This window comes from Trichogramma pretiosum, unplaced genomic scaffold (genome assembly GCF_000599845.2).
Source record: "Trichogramma pretiosum strain Unisexual culture from Peru unplaced genomic scaffold, Tpre_2.0 scaffold6, whole genome shotgun sequence".
Lineage (NCBI taxonomy): Eukaryota > Metazoa > Arthropoda > Insecta > Hymenoptera > Trichogrammatidae > Trichogramma > Trichogramma pretiosum.
This window is the reverse complement of record NW_019641678.1, coordinates 1,492,780-1,511,928: the sequence shown is the minus strand read 5'-3', so window position 1 is coordinate 1,511,928 and position 19,149 is coordinate 1,492,780. Positions and strand designations below refer to the sequence as shown.

The following is a 19,149-nucleotide window of genomic DNA, read 5'->3' as shown; positions in this document are numbered from 1 at the left end:
GAAACAATCATTTGTATTTTTTTCACAAAAATATATGAATAACATTCACTCAATTTTTATAGGAAGTAATCTCGTCTATATTATGAAGCGTAACGATTCTACTACTATACTAATGAATAATCACCACTTTGAAGGGTGTGTATTTTCTAAACTATGAATTGTAATGCATCTCTCTTGTCTTTACTTTATCTTACAATAAACTGTTTATCAGCTTTTCTTTGTCTTAAAAAAGTGGAACAGCAACTGGGAAATTGAATTATTTTTTTAACTAAGATCTGTTTTTTACTCGGTCACATTAGCTTTGCGGCACTCAAATTAGGAGCCATTTTTCTTGCGTATGCACCACGAGTCTTACGTGAAAACGATGTGTTGTCACGCGGAGAGAGTGAATGTGTGCAAGAGTTATGTATCCAAGAATTATTAAGTAATTTATAACTCACTTTGTTGTAAATGCGAAAGAGGCGAGCCGTATAATAATATAAATCGGAAACGAAATACAAACATATAATGAAACACAAGTACGACGTTAAAAGTTTAGTCATATATCCGAAAGAAAAAAAAATATATACAGAACCTTAAATATATAAATAATAAATGTAACGCGAAGGTAACTAACAAACAAAAAATGAGTAAAGCCGACGATGTTAAGGGTTTGATTATTTTAACGTACACGTTGATTCATTTTTATTGTGAAATTTAATCAACAATTACGTTGTGTAAATAAAATACTTTCAAAATATCAATTCAAGTTGGATTATAGCACTTTTTTCTTTTGGTCAATCAATAATTTTTCTTTAACCAATAATTCATCACATCTTTCACCTGAGCTACTTTAATGGATCATCTACTCTACGCTATAGTATTATCCGAATTTCGTTTACGTTTCTAATGAGCAACTGAAAATGAATATTCTTGGTTTGTGACTCTACAACTTGCAAAAAGTTTTTATTTTAGAAGTTGAAGATAAAAAAATATGGCTGCGCAATAATTTTGTTTTATCGCGTTAGTTCCACAATTGATCAACAATAGTAAAGTCAGTATTCGTAACGTCATATCTATTTGATAAACGGGACTCTCATCGCTGCTTGGATAAAATTGCAATAAAATCAACTCGTAAATGATGTCGTTCCACATCAGAGTGTACAAGGTAATCGTCAGTTTTCCTAATAAACGATGAACTTGCAGAGCAAACCGATACTTTTGCTTAATATTTACGTTTTGATAACCTTACAAAAATTGAACTCAATTAAACAGTTACTGCAGCTGGGCATCGAAAAAGGTTCGTCTTGGAATCGATTTTTTTCAACTACGCAAAGCTTCCGTGCGACAAAGGTATAGGTATAGGTATGAAATAAAATTAATGTAAAACCTGATGAAAATATTGAACATACGTTCAGATGACCGTAAGAGATGCCATAAACTCGGCAATGGACGAGGAAATAGAACGAGACGATCGGGTATTTTTGATAGGCGAAGAGGTGGCTCAGTACGACGGAGCCTACAAAGTGTCAAAAGGTCTGTGGAAGAAGTGGGGCGACAAGCGAATCGTCGACACACCCATAACCGAGCAGGGCTTCTGCGGCATGGCGGTCGGCGCTGCTATGGTAATTCCGTTAGGACATTGCTCCATTCGAGCGAATGCTTGAAAACTGGCAAATACTTGAAGGCTGGCCTGCGACCCATCTGCGAGTTCATGACTTTCAACTTCTCCATGCAAGCCATCGATCAAGTCATCAACTCGGCAGCCAAGACCAAGTACATGTCGGCCGGCATGGTCAACGTGCCGATCGTCTTCCGGGGCAATAACGGCGCCGCGGCCGGAGTCGCCGCCCAGCACTCTCAATGCTTCGCCGCTTGGTACACTCACTGCCCCGGCCTCAAAGTGCGCATACCCCAACTGCGAAGCTACTTTCTTGACTCGTTACTCCAAGTCGCCGATTCGCAGGTCGTGGTGCCGCATACATGCGAGGATCACCGGGGCCTCTTGAAGTCCGCCATCAGAGATCCCGATCCAGTCGTCTGCCTCGAGAGCGAAATGCTGCTCAACACGGAATTCGAGCTGTCGGACGAGGCCATGTCCAAGGACTTCCTCGTGCCGATCGGCAAGGCGAAGATCGAGCGGCCGGGCAAGGACATCACCATCGTGTCGTTCTCCCGCGGCATGGACGTGGTGAACGCGGCCGCGCTCGAGCTCGCCGAGAAGGGCATCGACGCCGAAGTCATCAATCTCAGGTCGCTCAGGCCCATGGACATGGAGGCGATCTACGAGTCCATCGGCAAGACTCACCACCTCATCACCGTGGAGATGGGCTGGCCGAGCTGCGGCATCGGGGCCGAGATAGCCGCCCGGCTCATGGAGTCGGCGCACTTTTACGAGCTCGACGCGCCGGTCATCAGGCTGACGGGCGTCGACGTTCCGATGCCCTATGCCGCGAGCCTGGAGGCGGTCTCGATACCGCGCGTCGACGACCTCATGCTCTGCGTCGAAAAGGTGCTCGGGACCAAGAGGTAAGCGACCGCTTCGACGGCTTCGTGCTCGCCGGCAATTTTACATTTCCTATAATAACGCGCTTTTGCTTCGACTGCGCAGGATGGGTGCGGCTAAGAAAATCTGAATGGAACCAATTTGCCTGTCGATTTTGTGACGCATTGACAATGCTTTCTTACATTGTATCATTTTTTACTAGTAAATGATGTAACAGTATCGGAGAAAAAAAGCTAAGCGAGTCTCGACGTTATTTCGCCGCCATTTAAAATTTAGCGCTTAGATCTGCTCCGAACATGACGTTCGTGGCTCGAGCGAACGAACCTACTGTAGGCGAGTCGCACGTCGTTGCGCAGACGACGCTTTTTACGCACGCACACAGACGTACGTCTTTTAGCTCGTCTGCCTGCGCCCGACCTGCGGTAACTTTTACGTGGACGTGAGACGTCTCTCACTCTCTCTCTCTCTCTCTCTCTTTATCTGTGTATCTTTCTCTTTCTCGCTGTACGAAAAGGAGCGAAAATCCTGTGCCAACTTGGTGCGTGCGTGGGCAAAGCGCGAGACATTTAGAAAAGCCAGAGCAGCAGCAACGTCGTGTTGTGACGAACGCTTCGTTTATATAAGCCTCGAGCACACGCGTTAACAAAAAAATCAAATACACACACACGCTCACGATGCTGGCGGTAAGTTTAGCGAATCGTCAAACGAGAACTGCGAAAAAAACCACATCGCGTGATTGTATCGCGGAAACTGCTCATTTTTTTCTGCGCATTTTTGAATAAATAATTACTACGTTTGTTGCAGACGATTGCACGAGGTGTTTGCGCAAAACGATCCTTTTCCACGTCGAAATGGGCAGCTGCACAGCAGGTGAGTTTGATCAATCGGCTGCTGCTGGATTCTTTTATTAATAAACTTGTCTGCGTACGCTCAGCAGTAGCTCCCTTCTTCTCATGTACATTGAAAAGCTTCTGCTCGTGCAGAAGATTATGATCACTCGAACGTAACCTGCGTAAGCGTTTGTGTTACCAAACATCGCAAGTACATGAAAGAAAACTTATGAAATGAAAGCATCCATGCTTGTTGCGACAATTTTCAATGATAATGTTCAAGATGATGTTTTTTTTTACAAATTTTCGTAAGAACATTCACCTTTAGATTATCAGTTCAAAAAATATTAATTATTGGACCTTAAAGTAAATTTGATTGAAGGACGTAGAAAGGTCAATTGCTGAGCTGAGAATGTCATTTTTTCAAAATAAAATATTTACTCTTGTACTTGTAGTTTATTCATTTGAAGTAAGCATTGCTTATACTATCAAAGAATGAACACAATAGAAAGCTTGTATAATTAGTTTTACAAGCTAGTAGTTCAATAATTAAAATGTTTTTAAAACAATCAATAAAATTTTATTATGGTTGAATTTTATTGAACAATGGCTGCATACTTTTTTATTTAATCATAAAAAAATGAGTACTAAAAAAATAATTGTACATCCCAATTGTCTAACATTTCAAATAAAAATATCCATATGGTATAAATTGAAAAACTTATGGAATATTTAATCACAGATGACTGTAAGAGATGCCCTCAATTCAGCAATGGACGAGGAAATGGAACGAGACGAAAGAGTTTTTATTATGGGTGAAGAAGTTGCCCAATACGATGGAGCTTACAAAGTCTCTAGGGGTCTATTAAAAAAATATGGTGAAAAGAGAGTTATAGATACTCCAATCACTGAATCTGGCTTTGCTGGTATGACAGTTGGTGCAGCTTTTGTAAGTAGAATTTTCATACAGTAATATTAATATATAGTATAGTTTATTATAGTTTGTTACTCTAATTTTCATTTCACATGGTCTTAGATATGAATTTTACAAAAAATATTACGTCTTGTATTTTTAACTAGGCTGGCCTTCGACCTATCTGCGAATTTATGACTTTCAATTTTGCCATGCAAGCTATTGATCAAATTATCAACTCAGCTGCCAAGACTTTTTACATGTCTGCAGGTAAAGTGAATGTTCCAATTGTTTTTCGAGGACCTAACGGAGCAGCTGCTGGAGTAGCAGCCCAACATTCACAATGTTTTGGGGCATGGTATGCTCATTGTCCAGGCTTGAAGGTACAATTAAAAAATTTTCATGATTTTCATGATAATAGAAGATGGTTATCAATTGAGAAATTATATTTCAGGTTATTTCTCCTTACAATAGTGAGGACTGCAGAGGCCTCATGAAGGCAGCTATTCGTGACCCTGACCCAGTTGTCTTTTTAGAAAATGAATTGCTATATGGTGTTCAGTATCCAGTATCAGATGAAGCACTATCAAAAGATTTTGTTCTTCCCATTGGTAAAGCAAAAATTGAACGAGCTGGCAAACATATTACACTAGTCGCACATTCCAAGGCAGTTGAATTGTGCCTAGAAGCAGCTAATACTCTGGCAGGTAAAGGAGTTGAAGCTGAGGTCATCAATTTAAGATCATTGAGGCCACTTGATATGGATACTGTTATCAAGTCTCTTGTCAAGACTCACCATATTGTAACAGTTGAGCAAGGCTGGCCTACATGTGGTATTGGTGCTGAAATTGCAGCAAGAATTATGGAATGTAAGTTTCTAAAATACATTAAATTATTAGTAAAAATGAAAGAAATTTTTTTCATTAAAATAATTAAAATTTCAGCTGATGCTTTCTACCAACTGGATGCACCAGTCATCAGAGTCACTGGTGCAGATGTTCCAATGCCTTATACAAAGTCATTGGAAGCTCTAGCTTTACCAACACCACAAGATATTGTTTCGGCAACAAACAAAGTTTTAGGAATCGAAAAGTAGTTACCCACCAATAACAGATGCAGAAAAATTATTTCTCAGTAATCGTGTCAGTTTCCTGTTCTTCACCAAGTTTAATTTTCGCTTCCTTTCTACCAATTTTTGCTCTCAAATTATTCGAGTTTTCTCGTCTTGCCTTTTTGTTTTTATTTTGCTTTCTATTCCACTCATGGAAAGCTTCTTGTACAAACGTAATCACTGACGAAAAAGGTTACACGATAGAGAAAAAAAGAGGAACTTGCACGAAAATCTGTGAACTAGTTATAAAATTAGAAACAATTATGAAAATATTTTGAATCACGAAACGAAAAAGAGAACTCAATGAGCTACGAGGTCGATTATCTAACGACACTGTTATAGATATTGTAATCGTATTTTGCGAATCTATTTGAAAAATAACTAATTTGATCCACTTTTAACGCGGTATTATATTTATACTCATGGGATCTGAAAATTCTATTGGACGATTTTCGTTGGTTAAATTATTGACGGTTTTAATTTACAAACGTTAAAAATTGAAATCTATTTTATAAATTTTGTGCTTAAACAAATTGAAAACTATACGGATGATAATTCACCATTTGTTAAAGCTGTAAATTCGTTTGTAAGAATTAGATCTGTCTATCTTATGCAAAATAATTTTTGAATCATTTTAATGATTTTTTATGAATATTTTAAATTTTAATATGATAATTATTTGATTCATATGTTTTTTTGCCATTTGACATGTAGAATAATGAAATTGTTATAATGGTCCAGTAGTACCAAAAAGTAATTATGTTACCATTTTCGATTCGTTGGAGACGAGGTTATTGTAAATGCCGATGTTAAGCAATCATGTAAATTTATAGGAATGAAATCGGCATATAATGAGCTCAAAATAATGTTCTTGAGCTGCATTTGTTTATTATTTATTACATAAAAATGAAAATAAACTGTAATATACAAACTTTTTGGATTCAAATTATTTATTTTACTTTCAATTCCATGTTAGTCATTCTAAGAAAATGAATTTTTAATCATCAATTGTAAAATTTTTTTTTATGCTAGAAAATGAATAGTATAATTAGTTGCACAGACATAAAATTTGTAATTATTCATATAGAGGCCCATACAGTAGTTGTGATGTGTCAATTATTTTTACAATTTTAATGATGTATTATTTAGGTGCATTTTATTAAACAAGTTTTAATGGTTAGAATAATTTATATGGAGGGGTGCTGAAACTAGATTGTCAATAACAGTATTTGAGCAGTTTCATAATTTTTTTTCAAACTCTTGAAATTCTCTAGAAGCTTCTTTGGTTATTTAATATCGTAATTTTAGCAAGTCATTACATTGAATTACTTTAGAAATGTTTACTAACTTTTATGACATGCTATTGCAAATTTTATGTTTCATCAAAATTATTCTAGTATTAGAGTACTAGAGGAGCAGTATACGTACAGGTATTTATTAAATTAGATGGACTGGATAAATTTTGAAATTTAGAAAGTACAAAGTAGAAGGATTTTTAATGAAAAAATTATTTAAACTAATGTATAGGGTAGAGAACATTAAACGTTTTTTAGATAATGAACCACAGTTTAGTATTGATTTAGATTTTATAAAGTACCAAACTGTAAAGATTATTAGATATTTTATAGTATATGGCTCGATTTTAATTTTATGCAATAAACTAAATTAATATCATCAGTATATAATACGTTCTTTCTATCCTTTAAATAAAAACAAAGAAGAATTATAGTATAAAAAATTAAACAATGTTAAGAGCAATTCTTCTTAAAAATTAATTAATATTTAACAATTAATGTTTAACAAATAATTAGAATTATTTAAACTTTAGAAACCCAAATTATCCACGCTTTCTTTTTCAACGTCGCTTTTTTCCAACTGTCATGTGTGATACATGCGTAATAAACAGCTAGTTATTACTTTCATGTAACGTTCAAATGCGTCTCTTAACTCATTATCTCTGTAAGAAAAAGAATGAATTTATTAATTTCATTCATAATTGTTATTTGAAAAATTAAAAACAAATTTAAAACAAATACTTTAAAACATCCATATCTAATGCACATTGAGTAAAAGCAGCAAGAAAATTGCGTAAATCTGTATGAGTCCAATTAATTTGTTTCCAAGGCTCAATACATTTCTCAACTAAGTCAAGAAAAAAAGATCTTAGTTCTCTTGTGCGATGTAAACTTCCAGCTATTCCAACAATTGCTCTTGAATAAAATTTAAAGTTCACGTCTAACTCCTGATAAACACGATCCAGTACCATTGGTTTTAGTTTAACACAAACCAAACTACAAACATTAAAAATAATAATTTTATGATAATGTATTTTATACAAATTATGTACATTACATTTTCAATTATTTGCACAAACTCACTGTTTATGATGTTTCTCATTTTCTAGAAGTACTCTACATTCTGGTAGTTCCAAAAGAAATTCTCTGTCAAGATCTGTATCAAAGTATTCTGACCCAGTAATACGATATGTCCAAGAAAACATTATGCTACTTGCACAATGATATAGATCAGGAAATGTTAAATACTGTAGTTTTCTTTTGTTTATTTCAAAACGTAAGCATACAATGAACACTACAGCAGCGTATCTCCTACAAAAGAAATAGTTATGGATTTTTACTGTAATGTAATAGCATAAATTTTATATAAAAATTAAAATAATTGAATGTTTACTTAGCCAATTCTTCAGGTAATAAAAAATATTGTTTAATGTTGGTGACTAAAGAACCAGGAAGATCTTCTACTGTTTTAAATACTCTTTTTATGTTATCGAACTGCCTTCGACAACTTCTAAGACTAGTTCCAGTTTTTTCAGCTACTTCATCCATATCTTTACGATTTTTGGAAGTAAGCTTCTTGCCAATAATTTCTCTTACAACCCCATCATTAAACTCATAATACCTAAACATTGTAATAGAAAGAAGTTTATGAGGAACATATCTTAATATTGACATTATGGTAATATTTAGGGAATTTTTTTTACATTTCAATTAACATTTGACTAGTTTGAGGCTCTATCTGAAAGGCAAGCTGTTCACATGCCAATTTTGACGGACTGTGCAATAGCTTCTCAAGAAGAGAATAAGTACGATAATGGTCCAATACATCTGAAGCAAGGAGTTCGATCGATGCATTTGTCTGCTGACAGACTCCTCTCTGTTGTAAAATATTAACTGCATCGCTGGCTATAAGGAAAAGAATGAATCTCATGAAAACCTTGTTTGCATATTGTTTGCTTTTAGCAGGGCAGGAAATTATTGAGAAATTATCAGCTGAAGTTATCAACTTACAAGAATATCCATCTACCCAAAGTTGATAGATCTCTGGATCAACAAGAGTATAATTACTAATGAAAACGTCAACCTCTGACAGCATAATTCGAGGTTAAAACTTAATGAATGAAATTACCCCTCCTAAAATTCAACTTGTTCCTTTACGTCTTTTCAGTTATTGAAACTTTTCGTTAATGCATCTTGCCACTGGTAGTGATTCACTATTCTATTGCAAAAAATTTAATCTGCGTTTCGTATGGGTAAATGCATGAAGCGCTGTAAAGTTTATATCCAACTGATTTTGACAGCTCTCTATGATAATGAGGCCGCCGAGCGCGTTCAAGCAGACGATAAAAACATACAACCCCGCACGGCGCACACTACGATGTGCGCGCGCAAATGTTGATTGCAGCCCACATAGTACATACTTACGGTTTACTATAATATAAAGCATTGCAATAAATCACAAAATAGAGTAACCTAGTAATAGAATTGGAAAATGTGCAACTACAAATTATAGCGCGAATGGCATCAGTATTTTTAAGCTCAAAGTAAAGCGTGAGCTCAAAGATCAAAATAGTTCACCAACAATCTAATTATATAAAAATTAATTGATATACATAAAGCGTGGCGATAAATGTGTCGCGTGGAAGTTAATTATGCCGGTTGCCAAGTTTTCGACTTTTCTAACGATAAGAGAGCAGCGAGTGTTTTGACGCTTCTAAAGATGCGAGCAACTAAAAAATTGTGATAAATCAATCTTTGCGGTCAGGAAATCGTTTCGATGCATATCGCTTTAGCGCCCGGACAAGTTGCAGAGTCATTTTCATATTGTTCGGGGAATTATTTTTATCCGTTCGACGCGCCTCGTCTTATTGCTGCAATCACTTTACACAGTTACGCAAATTTCCGACAACAATCGCCTTGAGTGCATGACATTATTCGGATTAATTGCAGTTTTTTTAATTGAGCAGCAAAAAGCAGAGATATAATTCCATTATAAATTGATTGTTGAAAAAAGAAATGTTGTTACAAGAGTTTCTAGTTCGGCTGTTTCACGATCATTTAAGTTGAGAAAAAAGGCGAATTGTCAGGATAATAAAATCGCATTTACATCGTTATCGCCACAACAAAACATTAATATTTAACATTTCGAGTCTCGCAAATCATCCAGCGCTGCTCATTTATATTATAAATGATTGTCGTGAGCCGTTTGTAACGATAAACTTAATAACAGCCAAGTGTATCTCCTTGACAATTCGTGTTAACTTGAAAAAAACCAAACAAAAGTAAAAACGGTGCACTATGTTTACATCATCAAATTCCAAAGCCACGTTCCAATTCGGTTTCCCCCTTTACTCATGAAATTCTTCAATCTTTTGCGCATCACTTTTAATAAATAGCGTTGCATCATTGAAATTCCAACGAGCACTGATTATTCTGTAATAATTTTAATTCGGCGTAGATGATACAAATACACAAATGAGCCAATTGAATTTCTGCTCTGTCATTGCTCACTTGCGGATAATGATAAAAATTTGCCCCTAGAATTGATTACATGAAACTTGGGAAAGAAAGTGAGTAAGAGAGAGTGAGAGAGATACGAAAGGTCATTCGCGTGCACCCCGAACTTGCGGACGGCTACTTATCTCGTCGTTTCAATTTTATCAAACATGTGTAAAATCAATGCGTATCTTCATGACATTAATCTGGCATTCAATTAAGGTAATCATTTTGCGCGTTTACTTGGGCAAACATACGCTCACGTATACATGCGCAACAAAGAGATATGTGCTACAGTTCAATGATGATAGTGCAGACAAGAAATAAAAGCTCGGGTTGCCGATTATAGTCAGCAGGAATTCATAAAAAATTTTTACCAATAAGGAGAGGAGCAACAAAATAACAAGTCAATTTTTAATGAATAAAATTATCAATTTTTTTTGTTTAATCTTCATCGACACGAAAATTAATTGAATTTTTTTTACAAAAAAATGATCTTTTGTTGCTATTTTTTTCGCGCAATTAAAATCAATAACAACAAGCAATACTTAAGTACGCATTTACATGTCGATTTTTATGTAACAAATTTTAAAGACTTATCGTTTTATGGTAGTTTCATCACACAAGTTTTCCTCTCGCTCACTCGCTCGCTTATGCTCGAAACATGCATTAATTTGCTCCTACCATTCCACTACTTTGTCGATACAACACACATAAATATATGTGTATATACTTCATATATGTGCAATCTTTAATTGAGATTACGAGTTCAGAGTTCTTTAATAATAAAAATTATTATTACTAGTATTTCACGCAACTTTTCTTTGTCAACTTGACAAGTTGACATTTATTTATTAACAATAATTTATATCAACTCCTCTTCATTCATTATTATTATATTAAATTTAAATTAATTTTCAACTATAATAAGTATCATAAATGTGATTATAATTAAGGGCATTATTTCAATAATTGCATTGTTGAAAGTCACTGTAACGTACACATAATTATACTTTTCCCATTCGCGTTGAAGACAAAGAATAATTTTCTTCAGTGTGCGCAAGTTTAAAAATTATTTTTCAAATATTAACGTATCGTTCCGCAAAGTATGCAATTAAAATACGATAATTGTATATATGTACAATTTCTTAATTAAAATGAACAATGTGCATCGTAAAAGAAACAAAAAGTTCAGTGGAAAATTATAGTTTTCACATTAACAAGATTTCTCTTTTTCCAGTTTTATTTAGTCAGCGTATGAGATAATTTTCTATCTATCATCAAAAGAAAAAATCTTAGAGTAGCTTAAGCTCGTTAAGAATTATTTGAGAAAAATTTATGAAATGTTAAAAAACAAGATATTCTAAATATACTGCTGAATATCTTCGAAAAAATGAAAATAAACTGCAAAGAATTTGAAAAGAACAAATCGATGTCAAGCAGAGTCAATATATGCTATAGACTGTTCAGTAATTTTTTTATGCTTTTTCCCTCTCTCCATAAATCGCTTCAATAAGTCGAAAAAGGACAAGTTATACTTGTTAATATTTTTATTTTAAATTTAATTTACTACTGTAGGTTATTATATAGTGGAGAAGTATTAGAAAATACTAAAACTATATGAATCCAAACATGACATTGAGTGTACTCTCAAAATTTATTGCAAGAATTACGAAGTCATCAAAAGTTATATATGAATGAAGTAGTAAACCATAATGTTTTTAATTTAAATCATGCTTTACTCACAAAATTTTCGTGATTCTGTGGTTAGCTTCAGAAATTAAATGACAGTTTACATTAAAGGAAATATTTTATCAATATTTCAAGCGCTCGTAGATCGAAAAATATTTTGTTTAAAATAATAAAAAAGGAAAAGAAAACAAACGATTTATTTTTAATTACATTAGATGAGAGTGGCTAATTAAACTTGAAATAAAATTTTTTACTGGTATTGGTTTTCCTCTTTTTGAAGTATTAAAGCGATTTAAGGGAAAGAAAAGTAGAAAAAATTAAAATTAATCAAAGGACAGTCTAATATGAATTTATATACATGGTTTTTATAAGTGTCATCAAGCGTACACATACGAATCTTGAGAACAGTAATAAGTTTTTTAATTTCATCAGTCAAAGCACGACAGGCAGTTGTGAGAAGATGGTCGTGTTATCGCAAGTCGACCGTCTAAAAAGCCCCGATTATTCAACTCGAGCCGGTCGAAGGCCAAATTTTAAGAAATCTGTACGAAACATCTCTCGTAACTTCCGCTTGTAATCAATCTCGAAGAGCATTTATTTGGTCATTGTAATTCTCATATATAAAGCTATTCTAATACGCTTTGATACGTAGAAATGAATTACAAATCAGATGTTTGTAAAGTTGGGTATTTTAATAATTGTCGGCAATGGAAGATAAAAGTATGAGAATGAATAATAGCTCGTTTCTCCATTGGCGCGTGGAAGGTTACATGCATCCACAGGCTTCGACCACCATGTTGGGCAGGGTCTTGTGCGCTATCGAGTTGTTGGACTCGACATAGAGCAGCTGCAACGGCGAGAGCTGCGTGGGAGAACAGCACGGGACAATCTCGTTGCGCCGATGGAATGTTTTGACCTTGCTCAGCAGCCTCTGTAAGAATGGAAAAATAAGTTTATTCTCGGTCGACTCGAAGGCCCAAGTAAAAGGATCGGCTTGAACATTGGCTCGCGGCTGACTTATGTCGCGTCGTCGTCGGTGCGAGGACTGCTCGTCAGAGTTATTACCGGGACTCGGATCGTCATCGTTACCGTTGCGGTTCCTAACGAGGCGGGCGCGCTCCTCTTCTCCGTCAACGACACACGCAGCCCGCCTACCTATATATCGCGCTCTACGTTTATACACACACACGCAGAGGCTACATTCGCTTACTCGTGTCTCGTTAATCATACGAAAACATGACGTGTGTACGTGTTTGTATATATAACGCTTGTTCGTCACACGTCACTCAGCGGCATCCATGCGAATATTAAGCCAAAACTCGATGTCGGCGTATATACACGCGACTGACGCGCGTACCGTGCATGTATAGGCCTGTGTATGTGTGCACAGCAGCATACATATATACCCCTTTGCATATTTATACATACTTATGGTTCGAGCTATGTATACCGAATGTAGTAGACATGTGCCACACATTGGCGCATTGGCCTTAAAGCTATGTCATGCAGTTACTGCGCGCGGGGGCGCGTCCCAACTGCCAACTCCCTCAAGATTTGGTTCGCTCGCGCGCCCCAGAGTGCAAGACGTAGTTCTGCATTTTTATGTCTGCGCCAAGGCAGAGACTACGTGTGCGGCGTATGCGCGTAAATAATATGCGCGCGGGCGTGATTTTTTCCCCTCGGCAGTCGGCCGTTGCGTGCGAGCGAGCTAGAATATTGACACGGCCCGGCTCTGAGCGCATTTTCTTTGCTGCCTTTTTACAGGCTGCACTTGGCTATGTACCTACTTACTGTACTTATGTGTTATATATACAAGGAGAGAAAGAAAAAACGTGCTTACTCGTATGACGTCGTTGTATTGAGAGCCGCTGATGGAGAGGGAAAAGGCCGTGTTGCAGGATCCCTTGCAGAAGTAAGCGTGATATCCTCTCGGATAGAGGATCCAGTCATTCCAGCCGATGTCCTCGAAGCTGATGAACAGCTCCTCGCGACAGCACTCCTTCGTGTCGGCTTGGCAATTGGACTCTCGCTTGGGCCTGTTCCGTTGGGGCGCCGGCTCCGTCTGTATGACGATGAAGGGCTTGGTGCGCGCCTCCAGCGAGACCGGAGCCAATCCGTGCTCGGGATTCGTGCACGTGCTGCAGGCGATCGACAGCGAGTGCGTCAGCAGTCCTTTCTCGGCCCACTTTTTCACGGCGAAGCCAACGTCGATGCTCGTCCAGCCTTCTGCGAACGGTAACAAGAGCGTTTACACCTCTGATCTGCTCGACACAGCCTAGCCGCGTCTATATTAACGATAACTAACCGTTATCGTTGAAATCGAATATCGCCAAAATCGTCGTCTTCTCGAAGGAGCCGCCCAAGTCCCAATGGTCGAGCTCGGATATGACGAAAGTATGATTGTTGTTGCCGTTCCTGTCGCGCGTCTTGTAGAACCAGAGCTCGGCCGACTTGACGGTCACCTGGGCGTGCACGTCGTTGGGCAAATTGTACGAGACGCAAACCGCTGGGCTGAATCCCGTTATGTGATTCGTGCTGTGTCGGCACCTTTTTTTCATGCTCGCTGCGGGAGAACAAAAAAAACAGAGCGAGCGTGACAATTAATCACTTGCGAGCTGCTGGCGTACGTGATTATTAGAAATCGAAAATGATTTATCTGTCCGAACGATTGAATAAGAAAATGTTGATGAAATCGGATCGCGTTCTTAGTCATCAGGGTCATGCGCGTGCCGCTATATAGCAGCGCTACATTTAAATAAACATATTTTGCATTGTACACACTCGCACGAAAAGTACGAACAAAAAATTTCTGCCGAATCATGCTGCAGTTCTTTTTCCGAGTTTCCCGAAACTTTTATTGCCTATTCATTGCGACTACGTCGAGAGCGAAGCGACACAAGCTGCGCAACTTTTGCCAAGATAATGGAGCGACTTTGATGCGTAATGTTCGTCTACACCCTCTCGATTGCGAGTGAGCAAAGAAAATTGATGAATGCCCTAGGTGAAGATGAAGATAATATTGCACGATTAGCCTCAAAGTGGATGCATTAAATGGGAGAACTTTTGTGCAACGAACTATATGCCATAAATCTTTCAATGGAAAAATGCGAAACTCGATCCGTAAGAGATTTTCCGACGACTATAATTCGCTTCCAATGAGACTGGCATCTAGAAAGAATAATGAATAAGGCGTACGTACGTATCGATCGCGCACCTGTCGACAAGTAGTAAGTATCGGTGTAGAGTCAGACGAGCGAAGCGTACGAAAAACCAAGTGCTCTCGTTCGAGCGCAAGCGTTTTATAAAACCATACAAATTCGAATTATCCCTCGCGCGGCTAAATTATTTGGGCAAATTCAAACGAGCCGCTAGATTGAATCTCTTCTTGCAGGAGGATAGATCAATCTTGTGCTTCGGGCGAGTGGAGAAGGTATTATTTAGATATACTCGTGCGTCGAGGTGAAGGTGAGCGATATTAGTTTGAAACCGGACTCGGTAAATAGTCTATGTGTGTATCGCGTTCAGTGTGGCGCACGAGGCAAGTTTGGAGCAGTTCCAGACATTATTTTAATGAGCATCGTCGACGTGCAATATACAAGCAAGAGATCGAGTCGATGCGTACACGTTGTGTTTATTACCGAGACCTTTGCGAGCAAGACTTGTAGTATCAACCGCAGGGACTTTGGGCTTTCCCTTGCACTATATTATAGCCAAGATAATGATACATCCTGTATCGAGGAGTACGAGTAGCGCGTGATACGCGTGCTCGAAACTCCTTCTCCTTCTCTCCGCGTGTTTTTACCGGTCTTGAAACGTACGGAATTTTAGCTCGATTTCTTTTTCCAGTCGTTTCGCGCTCATTTCTATCATCACTGATCCGTCAGTCATTAATCAATTCCGTCTAATACAGCCGTTGAAAAGCACATTGGCGCGGAGCAAGAGAGCTCGCTAACGAAATTCCTCGTTATTTTCAGTGAGTGCACGTGCGAGCGTATATATGTCAAGAGGGTCAAGAGAGCATCGAGAATTTAACCAGCGAAAACACTCGACTACTTCCCAACAGCGGTACTCGCGAGGGAAACTGCCACGCGCTCTATGTGTGTATGCGTGTGTTTACGCGACTATGTACCGAGCTAAAGGGAAGGAGGCGGGAGCTGCAAAAGAGCTGCAAAAGACATAAGAAAACTTCGCTCGTCAAAGAGGTACGCATGCATGCGCCCGCTCACCCGCAGCCGCCCTGAGCAGTCGTTCGTGCGTCGATAAAAAGCTCGTATGCAGTTTTTTTAATGAGTCTTGCGTGCCAAACACTGCAATCTCGAGCTCTACGTGAACCAGTCTACGTATATATATATATGTATATGTGTGTGCGGGCTGCAGCAAGCATGCCTACGACTTATGTGTATATTAGCGATTCAGTCGACGAAAGCAAAAATAAAATCAAACGACTCTTATTGCAGCAAACGGCAAATTCAGATTAAATGAGTTTCAATTATATTACGAACACATTCCGTTCGTCCAAGAGAAAATCGATCCAGCTTATCATTTCTGTTTCTTTCCCATTTTTTCGTATTCGTGCTACAATAAATTCAGTCAAAACTTTCAAATAAAGTAAAGTTAACTTTACCGTTACGCATTCGTTTTTTGTCCTGCCTAGTAAACGAAAATGAAGATTAAAAAAAATAATTAAAATAACTAAAAATGAATTCTATCTAATTTAATTTATTACATTACTTTAGGTTCTCGACATAGTTTGAAGCAGCTTTTTGATACGTTACCCTGAACAAATCGTCAAAAAAGCTAAACACGACGATTTCGTGAATGATTTTTATTTTTTTCGAATATATATTGTTTGAAATATTCTATTGTTTAAAAATTATTTACTGAGAACTATACTCTTACAGTAACTTTCCATATTTATTACAGCTTCGCCTGGTAAAAAATTGACTAGTCAAAATGGTCAGAAACTCAGTTCCCGTAATGAGCAATTATTACCCATACGTTATTAATTTATCATTTTTAATACCGTTAAACTGTAAAAAACTTGTCAATGAAAATAGTTTTATAGAGATAGTTAATTTTCAGATCATAAAACATGAATCATTTAAGAACTTTTTAGCAATAGCCACTATGCATATATGATACACATAATATTTTAATTTGATATAATTATGTCATTTCCAGGCGTACTAAAATTCTTAGCTGAAACTGCAGTGCGTAACTAACAAAGCGTCACACAAGGTTTACTGTCACTGGATGGTGGACGTCATGACAGTAGGTTCGTGATCACGCATAACCAAGTTTGTGCAATTATTGATCAGTTTTTCGACTTGAAAACTGATGAATCGTATCCAGTTTTTTTGAATCTCAACGCTTCAAATCATGTCATTCGCGCATAATTTAATGATAATTTGAGCCTTATAATGGATAGCAAACGAATTAGTTTGACTCAACACAGCTAAAAAGGAGTGAAGTACGGTCAATTTTTCTATTAGTAGAAGATTGAGACTTTTGTCATTTTAAGCAAAGATTTTATTTTAATTTTATTTAATTAGAGTCCTTTCTACGGTTTTTTATAGTAAAAAAGTTATAAGCGGGGGTAAATCGATATATATTATTCAAGCATGGCTTTACAATTCAAAATAACATCGAGATTGTGGTACACTGCTTGATATACTTTCTAACTCAGCAAGCATTTATTTTGATTTTCAAAGCTTCATGTTTTAACATTGCACGTTGTAAGTATTACAAACATAAAATCGTTTTAACAATATTATAATTAATGTGCACTCAAATTTGTTTTTGAGTACCTTTTGAGTTTCTCGCAATTAGTTTTTCCGTCTTGTTACTCGTGTAGTATAAACAACTATTTTTATTGAAAAAAATTTAATAAGGAACAATTTTTGTACAGATTTATAAGCACGAAGTTTGCTTTTAAAGCTTGACTAATGTAATTTCACATGAATTAATACTCAGCAATTGATATCAATAATTCTACTATCGGAAAATCGTACGATCTAATGAACTGTAAACTTTAGTACCATTTTCAATGAGCAAGTATAACGATTAAATTAATATTTCCTCACTTGACCTGCATTTTTAAGGCACATTGAGATTCTTCTGTCAATATGATAAATAAAATAAATATAATCGGTACAGATTGGTATAACTGCTTAATTTGGATTGTTTCTTCAATGTATCAGTGGACATAAAATACTTTTATTGGAAAATGTTTGTGCTGTTTACAAAGTCGCTTTCATAAAATTAAAAAACTTGATGGTTATTCAAGTGCAACGTCGCAAAAAAATTATATCAGCTAGTTTGCATATCACTCTCTCATTTCAATATCGCAATTTTTTATTTCGAGCTGAGGAATTTTCTTAACAAATATATGGAAGTAGTACTTACATTCAATAGGAAAAAGAACGATTTGATTGGTTTTGCCATAAAAACTCTCGGCCGGTGATGAAGGCTCTGCTAATTCACCTGGTTGAAGATCCAAAACGTCGCCATTGAATAAAGGTTTTGGCAAGGTTGACATATTCACGGAAACATCGGGTGGTTTGTCTAAACGTAATTTTTTCAAAATTTGCTGCTTCACGTACTCAATCCTGAGATCTGTAAGCGTGAGGTCGTCAATGGCTTCGAGCTCTCTATTAGCTCGAGCGCAACCATCGCCAGGATGGTCGCAGTCGCTCGGTGATGTCGACGGTGACGGCGTCGGCGGTTCGGTCACAACCTTCGGCAAGCCACCCAACACCCATTTGCTAAAAGGTGAGATTGATATCCAAGAGGACGCGGCTGGCAGCACTAAAAATACTAACACAAATGATGCAAAGAACTTGCTTTTCAGAATATAATTAGGCATCTTCGGTCGATTTTCGTCCAATTCAAAGTCGGAATAAGCTGGAGTTTCGTATCTCCGTGTGTACTCTAGATCCTTTTTTCCCGTTAATATCGAGACTCCATGAGCGCAAGCTCACGTTGTTTTCTTGCTTATCACACTTTCACTGGGTACCTTCGGGCTCGAGATCATCGGTATCTGTGCCTACGATTAACTGGACCATCGCGTGTGTCGACTGTGTTGCCTCGACTGCTTCATCAACGGTCAACGTCTCGCATGCTGCATACTCACACATATAGCCCAACAGCTGTTACGAATCGAGTAGAGAGGGAAAGCGACAAATTTTTTTTGCTCATTGATTGTAGGAACACACGCTTCTCTCTCTTTTTCTATCTCTCTCTCTCTCTTTCTCTCTCTCTCGTCACGCAGACTTTCCGTGTGTCGCGTATTCGTTTTTTATACGTACAATTTAATGCATCATATTTTC

General features: G+C 37.2%; 4 protein-coding genes across 4 annotated transcripts; 2 read left to right on the top strand and 2 right to left on the bottom strand.

The window, feature by feature from the left end:
- The first annotated feature begins 619 nt into the window (after positions 1-619).
- LOC106657951 (pyruvate dehydrogenase E1 component subunit beta, mitochondrial-like) lies at positions 620-2,660 on the top strand. Its single transcript, XM_014379672.1, has 6 exons — positions 620-1,147; positions 1,255-1,332; positions 1,398-1,604; positions 1,667-1,882; positions 1,946-2,508; positions 2,591-2,660. The coding sequence occupies exons 1-6, from the start codon at positions 1,118-1,120 to the stop codon at positions 2,613-2,615; spliced, it is 1,119 nt and encodes a 372-aa protein (XP_014235158.1). The 5' UTR covers positions 620-1,117; the 3' UTR covers positions 2,616-2,660.
- Positions 2,661-2,849: 189 nt separating this feature from the next.
- LOC106657862 (pyruvate dehydrogenase E1 component subunit beta, mitochondrial-like) lies at positions 2,850-6,271 on the top strand. The gene is made up of 6 exons (XM_014379553.2): positions 2,850-3,168; positions 3,290-3,355; positions 4,058-4,264; positions 4,396-4,611; positions 4,683-5,097; positions 5,173-6,271. The coding sequence occupies exons 1-6, from the start codon at positions 3,160-3,162 to the stop codon at positions 5,322-5,324; spliced, it is 1,065 nt and encodes a 354-aa protein (XP_014235039.1). The 5' UTR covers positions 2,850-3,159; the 3' UTR covers positions 5,325-6,271.
- An 839-nt stretch (positions 6,272-7,110) lies between these two features.
- LOC106657919 (acidic fibroblast growth factor intracellular-binding protein) lies at positions 7,111-8,964 on the bottom strand. Its single transcript, XM_014379631.2, has 6 exons — positions 8,645-8,964; positions 8,338-8,539; positions 8,028-8,255; positions 7,718-7,945; positions 7,376-7,630; positions 7,111-7,296 (listed from the first exon to the last, which is right to left on the bottom strand). The coding sequence occupies exons 1-6, from the start codon at positions 8,727-8,729 to the stop codon at positions 7,218-7,220; spliced, it is 1,077 nt and encodes a 358-aa protein (XP_014235117.1). The 5' UTR covers positions 8,730-8,964; the 3' UTR covers positions 7,111-7,217.
- Positions 8,965-12,001: 3,037 nt separating this feature from the next.
- On the bottom strand, positions 12,002-18,919 carry LOC106657866 (growth/differentiation factor 8-like). The gene is made up of 4 exons (XM_014379557.2): positions 18,227-18,919; positions 14,127-14,384; positions 13,662-14,047; positions 12,002-12,752 (listed from the first exon to the last, which is right to left on the bottom strand). Exons 1-4 carry the CDS (start codon positions 18,684-18,686, stop codon positions 12,588-12,590), a joined length of 1,269 nt encoding a protein of 422 aa, XP_014235043.1. The 5' UTR covers positions 18,687-18,919; the 3' UTR covers positions 12,002-12,587.
- Between the last annotated feature and the right edge of the window lie 230 nt (positions 18,920-19,149).